Source organism: Condylostylus longicornis, unplaced genomic scaffold, assembly GCF_029603195.1.
Source record: "Condylostylus longicornis isolate FDR11 unplaced genomic scaffold, ASM2960319v2 ptg000053l, whole genome shotgun sequence".
NCBI lineage: Eukaryota > Metazoa > Arthropoda > Insecta > Diptera > Dolichopodidae > Condylostylus > Condylostylus longicornis.
This window is the reverse complement of record NW_026578022.1, coordinates 611557-622325: the sequence shown is the minus strand read 5'-3', so window position 1 is coordinate 622325 and position 10769 is coordinate 611557. Positions and strand designations below refer to the sequence as shown.

The following is a 10769-nucleotide window of genomic DNA, read 5'->3' as shown; positions in this document are numbered from 1 at the left end:
AAAATTTCAAAGCAATTCAAAGTTTCAAATACATACGTAATTGGGTAACGGTATGTGTGAATGTTAAAAAAAATATTCAGTTAAGTTTATTCGAGATTTCGAATAATATAATATGTAAAGCTCCTAAAAAGTTTAATAAAACAAAAAAAAAATATACATATAAATTTATTAAAGTAGATAAAATAAAGCTTTTAAACAAAAACCATTGCCATGCGTTCTAAATTATAAAAAAGGAAAATTATTTGATAGAATTTGTAAATTGTTTAGGCCAACGCAAAATTTTATGTTCTACGTCAAAGAATGAAGAACTTTGTAATTTTTTATTAAATAAATTTACACATAATTTTAATAGAAAACGCATTTTTTAAATTTTTAGCAGCCGAATTATGTATTTAGGCCAGTTGCAGTCAATTTTCGTTCTTAATAATTGAATTTGTCATTTTTTCCAATATGATTTTCAATAGATTTTGAAAAAAAAAAAACGAGATACGGTATTGCACGTTTTTCTCACGTGAAAATCATATCATACAAATATATCACTCACTTAATATAACTCATTTTTTTCACGCCCATCGAGATGCGTGTAGTCACTATCATATTATATCCAGATATTTAAATATAGAATGGGGCGTATTTTATTAAAGGACCCATTGAGCTACAACAATAATCTAGAAACATATGGACCCGCCGTTTCGTAATTATTTATTTTCTGTTCGTTTGTATTGATATACATACATACTTACTTTATCATATGTCTCAAATATTTTTTAAAAATAACTTTCCCAAAAAAACCTCGTAGTTTTACCTAACAGATTTGTGTAAATCAAATATTGCGTTGTTCTTATACAATTGCTTATCATATTTTGCTTCTTACTTATTGTAGTTTGTAATGTTGGTGACTCAAAACTTAAAATTAGAATGATAGCTATGTACTTACTTATTTATAACATATTAATAGAATCAGTGATCTCGAAATATAATCTTCTTTCAATTTAACTGAACCTTAAATATCAATGTTTTTTAAATTTAAAATACAGTTTAAGGACTGCATCATTTCACAGAAACCCTTAGAATTCATTTTTGAAAGAAAATCTTTAAAGTGCTATATAATATGAATATTATTCTAAAGAAATTAAGCTACATTTTATAATTTTAAATTAAATTTATTAAATTTAAAGCAGTACTCAAGTCCCATTTTATAAGAAATTTTAAAGGCTTTACTAAGATAAGATTTCAATTTTTCGAAAAGCTTTTCGAAAAAAAACAACATTTAAAGCTTAACGGTAACATCGAGAATGAAACGATAAGTTTAAAATTTACGTTGCAAGTTATAATTTTTACGTTACATTTTTTAAAAAATTTTTTAATACACATACACTATTATAAAAAACAGGCTATAAATTAAATACGTAAGTCATAAGCTAAAAATTTAAACGTTAAGTATGCTGTCTGTTGAATAAGTTTCATATTAACTTTTATTTTTTTTTTTTTTAAATTCTTTTTGAATAAATTCAATTTTACCATTCTGCTCTGTTGTTTTTACTATTAAAGGGCAGCTCATAGTTTATGACCAATAAACTAAGGGCTTCTGGCCAACAATTTCCTTAGTTGCTCTCATCTAGTATCGGGCTTTTTCGATAATTCAGTTCTGTACTGAAAGATCTAACTTAGGTTTGTAAAAACTTTTTACGCATACTTACAAACTTCTACAATCTGAATGACATATCTTTGCATGTCTGAAATGTTTAAAATTTTTTTTAACAAGCTTTTATTTTGTTGTTTGCAAATTGTCAATTTTATAAAAATAAAAAATGAAAGATGTCTGAAGAACAAAAAAAATTTCTAAGCAAATATGTTACAGATCAGATAATTGATCTACTTAATGAAAAAATTGAAAAAACTAATATACGTTTTTATCTGGAAAATAAAAGAAGACGAAAGCATTTGTTACTAACATACATTAAAAAAAACGAAAAGAACCTTGTACCTAAGGTACCCAATTACTTAGAAACAATCAATTTGATGCCGGATACCATATTTTTTGAACATTTCAGGATGGAGCGCGATTAATTTGTAGTAGTTTGTTTCATCATCAAGTCTGGCTTATATCAACATTTTTATTTTACATTTATCCCATTTTCTAGCTCTCTATGAAAGAAAAACATAAATTATTAAATGTACAAAACAAAAATTGCATAAATTTACCCCATTAATTCTTCAATATCCGACATTTTTCTATTTTACTAATTTTCACTTTTATTGCAGTATTAAAAAAAAATCTTTAAAATTGCCTAAGAACTTAAAGCTCAATCGTATTTTCGAACGAGCTTTTTTTGCACGAGAACATTATCGAACATGCTACTTTTACAGATTTTGCAGATTCGATTTATCGAACGTGCTTTACATTCAGAACTAAGTTAGAACTGAATTATCGAAAAAGCCCATCCTCCTCTTTGATCTATTGAGAAATGTTATCATTCATTTTGATAAAAAAGTTCTTCTGCATAGAATTTCGAATTTATTTTAATTTTTTCAAATTATAAAAATTCTTAAGAATAATCCATCACGTCAAGTGATCCGACTAACAGAATATGGGTCTTATCTGCAGATGTGCAAAAATATCTTATCTGCAGTTGTAGTTTTTTTTTTAAAAAGTACCTAAATTTTTAATACAACAGCTTTACAGTTTAAGCAATTCTTATAAACCCTCCACACTGCAATCTTGTACTAAATTAATACTGTGTTTACAGAAGAATCTTTAGCCCTTAAAAAGATAACCCATTTTCTTATAAAATTCTTGGTCATTTTTACAAGAGAAAATAAAATTAAATAGTATTTTTTTCAATGGGAAAGCTGCTTTAAAAAAATTCTTTGGAAGTTTTAATTGAAATGTGCTCGCTCATAAGTTAAAAATTTCATTGTAATTAAAACAAAAATTTTTAGTTTATATTTTTTCTTTTTCATAATTATAATTTTTTTTTCTTCTGTTTAATATATTTGTTTTTTTTATATTTTAAGAATAATTAGTAAAGTTTTTCTTTTGAAACCTTCAATTAAAAATAATAATATTTTAACTTAAGTAGGAGTAAAACAATTAATAAAAAAATTCTTTTTGATTTATATAATTTTTTTTTTTATTATTTATTTTTGTTTTTTGTTTTTTTTTTTAATAATATATTTAAATTTTATTAAAATTCTAGTGTTAATAAATTGTAATAATGGTAATTATTTAATACATAACCATTTTGTTTTTTTTTTATTTTTTTTTTTTTTGTTTTTCTTTTTTTTTTTGGGATAGTAAAGATTTTTGAAAAATATATTGTAATAGTTTAATATTAATAATATTATTTTATTTGTTTTTTTGAATTTAGAGTGCAAATTTTGTTTAAAATTGAAAATTTTAAATATTTTTCGATTTTTTTTTTTATTTCTCTTTTTTGTTTAATTATGTATTTTTGTTTTTTATATAGTTGTAATTAAGTAATAATAATTAGAGTAATTAAAAAAAGTAAATATTTTGGTTTCAATTTTTTATTTGTTTTTTTTTTTTTTTTTGTATTTTGGAATGTTTAGTGCAGTAATTTTGATATATTTTTTTTTTAAATATAACTTTATTTTTAAAATAATAAGGAGTAAAATATTTCTCCGATAGTATGGAAGTTATTAATAAAAAATAATTTTTTTTAAAATAATTGCAAAAGATTTTTCAAAAATTTTAAAATTAAAATTTTTTCTTTTCTTTATTTAAAAGTTCGAACCTAAGTATTTTTATTATTTATTTCGGCATAATTATTAAGAGTAATTCTTGTTTTTTCTATTATAAAATATTAATGTAGTGTTTTAATTTAAATTTTAATTATTTGGCATATCAAATTATAGATTTGATATGTCCATGAGATTCGAACGAGTAAACTAAATACATTTTATATTTTTTTATTATTTCTTTAATGTAAATTTTATTTAATAAAAAAATATTATATATAATGCCATGAAGTCTGTCATTTTTGGTTTTTAATTTTTTTTTTATATATTTAAATTATTTAATTTTAAAATTTTAAAAATTAATATACAAAAGAAAAAATAAAAATAATTAAGAAAAGAAATATACATAAATATCAAAAAAGAAAAATAATTGCTAAAATTGTAATACTTAAATTAAAATTTTATACAATTAGAAAATTGTTTTTTTGTTTTTTTCTTTTTTTTTTTTATAAATATTACATTTTTCTTCTAGATAATTACATAGTACGAGACATTGAAATTGTTACAAAAATAAAGTTATATAACGTCTACAATCGAAAAAAAAATTTATACTTTTATTGAATAAATAATTTAAGAAAAAAAATTAATATTGAACAAAAAAATAATTGGAATTTCAAATGTGATATGTAAAAAAATTAAGTAAAAGTTTTTGGTCTCACAATAGTTTTTGGTCGAAAACTAATTGTTTTTTGTATCCAACGAGTTCAAGTCAAGAGTTTCATATAGCTAGTGTGAATTATTTTTCAATTCACTTTAAATTTTTAGAAATTATAATTATTTTTAAGAAACTATCTTAATAAATAGGAGAATTTCAAATATTTTAAGCAAATGTGATGCTTTTAGAATTTATTTAAAATTTGAATTTTTTTTGTCAAACTACAATAATTTTTAATATCAAATTAAATAAAATTTAATATTAAATTTGTAATTTATTAAAAAATAAATTAACAAAATTTTCAAATGCTTTATTACGAAAAGTTTTTATTATTTTTGAATTTTAGAAATAATAATGTTGAAATTTATAATTATAATATTTATTTTTTATAAATTTATATTGTTATTTATGAATATTTCATTTGCATGTGATGGTTACAATGTACAACACAAAATGTGTTACAGAAAATTATATAAAATCATTACTTATTTATATATATATAAAAAATATAATTAAATAATAAGGTATTTGCAAATAATTTTACGTTATAAACGCTGTTTTTGTTTTTAATAAAAAAACACCATTTATGTTAATAAAAAAATAATAAATACTATATTATTTTTGTTTCAGTTCAAAGTTTTATTAAAATGACACAGTTCAATTAAAATTTTCGATTTAAAACAATTTTTTTTTTGTTTAATTAAAAAAATAATTATAATTTTTATTTTTGTAACAATTATTTTAATATTCTATTTATATTTTATAATATTATTTAATTACAATTTAAAAAAAAAAATAACACAATTTTGTAAAAAAAAAAAAAAAAATGAAGGATTGAAAAACATTTAAAATATTTTGTTTTTTTTTTTTTTTTATAATTTTCTAAATGTGGTTAATATATTTTATATATTTTATAATTATTATTATTTTAACATTCATACAAAAAAACACATACATATCTAAAGTACATACATTCTAATATATACATATATATATAATCTGTATTATTTACATATACCTAATATTTATTTAATATTTTAAATAGTATACAATACGATATAACATAGAAATTATATAATATTTAAATATATATATATATATATATATGTATATCTAATTAGGTAAATATTTTTTAATTAACTAACTATTTTAAACATTTAAGAAATATCTAATTTAAAAAAAAAGAATTAAAAAAAAGACAATTTATTTTATTATATTATATTTTTTCTTATTTCTAAAATTTTATTATAAAGTATGTATAAATATATATAATATATATCATATATATACATTATGTATATATATAAGAGTAATTAAAATAATCTGATTTATAATTATTTATAAATTAGTAATTTATACAAAAAAAAAATTAAAATTAAAATTAAAATTAAAATTTTTAATTAAAAAAATAAAAAAATTTTAAAGTACAAAAAGGAAAATTGATTAAAATACAAAAATAAAAGAAAAATTTTTTTTTTTATATAATTTTTCCCTCATTTTAATGATTGTTCTACATTTTATGTTAATAGGCTTTTCATATTTATGTATATTATGTATAGGCTTTTCATACAATATATATATATACATTAAATTTTTTATATATATCAATTTATTTCAATACTAAATTTTCTCTCTAAATTTAATTTGAATAATACATACACTATACATACATAAATGTAATTATTTAGATTTTCAAAATATTAAGTTTTATAATAATTATACAAAAGATAATTTTCATATATTTTTTTTTTAAATTAATTGAAAAATTAATTATTTTTTGTTTCATTTATTTTATTTTTTATTTCTTCTCAAATTTAATTTATTTTTAAAAGAGTGTTTTTCAAGAGTTTTTTTTTTTTTAATATGGTTGGCCCCAAAAATACAGAATGTTACTACAGTTTTATAGTTTTCTCTTTTATAGTTTAAATTAATAATAGTAATGTTTGAGAAAAAAAAAGAAGTAAATATAGATTAATTTAATAATTTTTTTGATTAATAATTTGCAGTTGATTTACTTTTTTTGTTTTTAGTTTTTTTTCTTTTAAATAAATTTAATATAAATTTTTTTTAATATTTTATAATTTTATAATTTTTTATTTATTATGAATTCTAATTTTACAAACCAGGGCTAGCTACAAAATAGTTGTCAATTTTTTTTTCTAAGTATATAGTTATTTAAAATTTTAATTAAAATATTACTTTTGTTTCTATTGTATTTAAATATTTATTTTATTTTATTAATTCTATTAGAAGAAAATACTAAAAAAATGTGATTTTTGTAATTCATTTTTTTTTTTTGGAGAAAACAATAAGATAAACAGAATTTTAAAGTATTTTATTACATATTTATGATATATATATATGCATACATAATATATGTATATATTTATATATATATATGAATATATAATATATTATATATATATATATATATATATTATTTACATATATAAATATATATTATTTATATATATATATTATTTATATATATATAAATATATATATATATTATTTACATATATTAGATATATGTATATATATATAAGAAACACAGTTCCATATTAAAGCTTTGGTTTATTAATTTCCTCTTTCTAAATATATTTGTATGATTTATATAATATTATTTTTTTTTTTCTTTAATTATATAATATTTTAATAAAATTGAAGAAAATATTAATTTTTTTGTTTTTGTTGTTGTTATAATTTTAAAAATATTAATATAAATGTAATTATATTTTTATTTTAATTATAAGCTACAACATATAGCTAGTTGAATGGTGATGATGATGATGATGATGGTGATGATGATGATCATTACTAACAACATTATCTGTATTGTCATTAGTTGTAACAGATGTTCTTTGACAACATTCAACAGCTTGACATGCTTGTAAACCATCACAAGGTGTTTGTGGTACTGTTACACAATTTTGTTGTTGTGTTCTACGATCTTCACCAATAATACAATCTAATGTTTTTTCAATTGCTCTTAAACGTTTTTCTAAACTTGTTGTCTCTAAAATATTAACCTAAAAAAAAAAATTATAAAATTTTTTATTAATTATAATACAATTAATTTGAAATATAAATTTTAGAATTATACCTTTAATTGTTGATTGAGCGGTAATATTGCAATTATCCACCATGCCCATGCTGGACCATCACTTGTTGTTTCCCAATTATCTTCTAAATTTGGCATTGTACCGAAACTTCTTAAAATTTCTTCTTTAATTGTATTACCAAGACTTTCAAACCATCTTGTTGCTTTTGTATAAACTTTATTATGTTTATTTGTTAATGATTCTAATGAATTTTTTGTTATCGGTTCATCATAAATATATTCAACTTTAGCTGTTTCATAACCATCTTTTTCATTTCTTGTTATTATTTTAAAACGTTTTGAACCAATTGTACTTAATATTGAGCATCCATCACCTAATAAAACTGAATCTTTTATATCTAACATTGTACCAATATCAGAATAACGTGTTTTTCCATTATTTGGTTGTACAATACCAAATTGTCTTTCACCAGATTCTATGGCACGTCTAACCATTAAACGATATCTTGGCTCATAAACGAATAATGGACATGGCACATTTGGAAATGCTGTTGTACATATAAATACTGGTACAGATGGTTCAGATTCTAATTCTTGTCTTCTACGTTTTTCATACCATTCTGGTATAAAACGTTTCATTGCAATTTCTAAAAATCTAGTTACAGATTTTGCAACTAATGAAAATGGTAATGGTGTTCTTGAACCATCATAATTACTATAACATTGTTCAATTAATGGTGACATACATAATGGACATGATGATGAATAATCCATACAACGATCTAAACAAACCCAACAATATGTATGACCACATGGTGTTACAACTGGTTTCCAAAGTGTTCGACAACATAGTACACAATCAAAATCAGCAACATCAATTAGAGCTGGATTTACAGTCAATAAATTTAAATTATTATCAGTTCCTATAAAAATAATTAAATAAAATATTAGTCACAAATTACACAATAATTAAAAAAAAAAAATTACAAAAAGAATTAAATACTTTTTTTTTTATTTTTTTTTCAACTTACTTTTAACTTTTTGTACTTCTTGTTGAATTCTTTCTAATAAAATTCTAAGTGTTGTTGTGCTTTTATTTCTATTTAAAGATTCTTCATCTAAATTTATATTTTTATATCTTTTTGAACATCTACTATTATTATTATTATTGTTACTATTATAATTATTACTGTTATAGTTGAATAAACGTTCAACATTTGTATGATTGTAATTTTGCTTATAAATTCTATTATTATAATGTATTAAATCGTCTTCACCACAACTTGAAATATTTTCATCACAGTCACTGATAATATTATCAAAATTACGTTCTATATCATCATTAATTACATTAGAATTAATATTTTGTGCGATTTTACGTAATTTTCTTCTACTATGTCGACGATTAAATCCTGTTTTTCCAGTCTGTATACAATATGGTGCTGACGCTTTTATACGACTCTTTAAAATACTATGATTTGTTCTAGTTACTGAGGTAATCATACATTGTAAAAGCTAAAAATATTTAAAAAAAAAAAAAAAAATTATTATAAATAATGGATCTAGAGATAATTTTCTAGAATATTTTTAATTTACCTTTGCTAAATCAGTTTTAAATGTTGGCTGTGATGCATATAAATACTCCAAATCTAAATTTGCTGTTATACAATATGCTATTATTGCTTCATCTGGTCTACCAAGATTTGTTAAAGCGAGTGCTCGCCTATAAAATGCCTAAAAATAAAAAATAAGAAATTAAATATTGTTAGGTATACAAATTTTTTTTTTATAAAAATATATAGCATATTCTGTCAAATTTAACTTTCACACTCTTACAAGTACAATCTATTCACAGAATATAAAGCAGGTACCATGAAGTACTGCTTGCTGTAGTCACATACACACATACATATATATATGACGTCGAAGCCTGGTCATTTATTTTATGTTTTATTTTTAAAGATTTCTTAAAACATTTGCTTTTTAATTGAAAAGTAATGCAATATCTTAAACTATATTCTCTTACTTAATTATTTTTTAAACTATAATCGCAGTAATCACTTAAAATTAAATTATATTACATAATTGTTATATAACTGTTATTATAATATCATTTCATAATATTCTTAGACTCCTCTTCATATTCAAAATTCACCTTCAAATAAAAGGTCATAATAATTATTACACCTTCTTTTGAAACAATTAAAAAACAAAAAAAAATAAAATTAAAATATGAGAAGAACAGTGAAAATATTACCTAATTAGCCTCTTTAATCTATCCATTTAAAATTCTTATTCAAACATACATAAATACATTACATTAAAAATATTAATAATATTATACTAGTAACTATATACATATAAACTTGTAATATATGTACATAATGTATACATATGTGCATAATATTTATTTATTTACATAATATATTCATCTAGATACAAGCTTATTATACATAAATGTATAAATGTACGTATGTAATACAGAAAAAGAGAAAAAAAACAGAAGATAAAAGGCTGTAAAATTGTTATTAATGCTATCACATCATCACATATCCTAAGGGGAGAAAATTTTTTCCACCTAATTAACATGACCTTTACAAAAGTTTATTTACCTTAACATTTTGCAACAACAGTTAAATACCTCAAAAAAAAAAAGAGAGAAGGAAACAAAAAATAAATAAAATAACAAGCTGTAATTCAACTCTCACAAACTATTATATAAATGTATGTACATACATATGTATGAGCAAAAATCCAAAAACAACAAAGGCAAAATGAGAAAAGACAAAAAAAAAAAATTGAGAGAAAATAATAACTAACTACCTACCATTTGGTTATTACTGTTATTAGCATTTATGCAGAAAATATGTAAATAAAAATATAAATCTATACAAGATATGTACATATATATATAGATAAGAATATATTAATGACCTAAGTTGAGTACTTAGATATACAAAAAAATAGAAATATTAAAGAAGAATTTTTTTTTCTCTTTTATAATTTAGAACTGAAAAACAACTTTCTATCATCAATTAAATAGCTTTTTCCTACAAACATTTTATCTGTTCGGCTTTCATATAAGTAGGTAAAATTCATATTCAGGTATACATTTTCATATAAGTAGGTAAAACAACAATATACACTGAAATATTAGGATTGCCAAATTAATCAATTATTGCTGCTAAAAAATATTCTGTATGTCGTTATCACACAAATTCATTCAGTAATATAGAACTTATATTTTATGAGAGAGTAGAGTATATTGTTATAACATAATAGAGTCTAACA

The 10769-nt window shown here is 20.3% G+C and overlaps 1 protein-coding gene across 3 annotated transcripts in view; it reads right to left on the bottom strand.

Moving 5' to 3' along the window:
* Positions 1-6985: 6985 nt before the first annotated feature.
* The window catches only part of LOC129611594 (LON peptidase N-terminal domain and RING finger protein 1), a 109017-nt gene continuing 105233 nt past the window's right edge, over positions 6986-10769 (bottom strand). For all 3 annotated transcript variants that reach the window (XM_055524802.1, XM_055524803.1, XM_055524804.1), the window contains exons 4-7: positions 9075-9212; positions 8510-8993; positions 7521-8401; positions 6986-7446 (exon numbers count right to left, since the gene is read on the bottom strand). In XM_055524802.1, coding sequence (XP_055380777.1) covers positions 7171-7446; positions 7521-8401; positions 8510-8993; positions 9075-9212 — 1779 coding nt within the window. In that variant the 3' untranslated portion in view covers positions 6986-7170. The remainder of the gene's footprint in view (positions 7447-7520; positions 8402-8509; positions 8994-9074; positions 9213-10769) is intronic.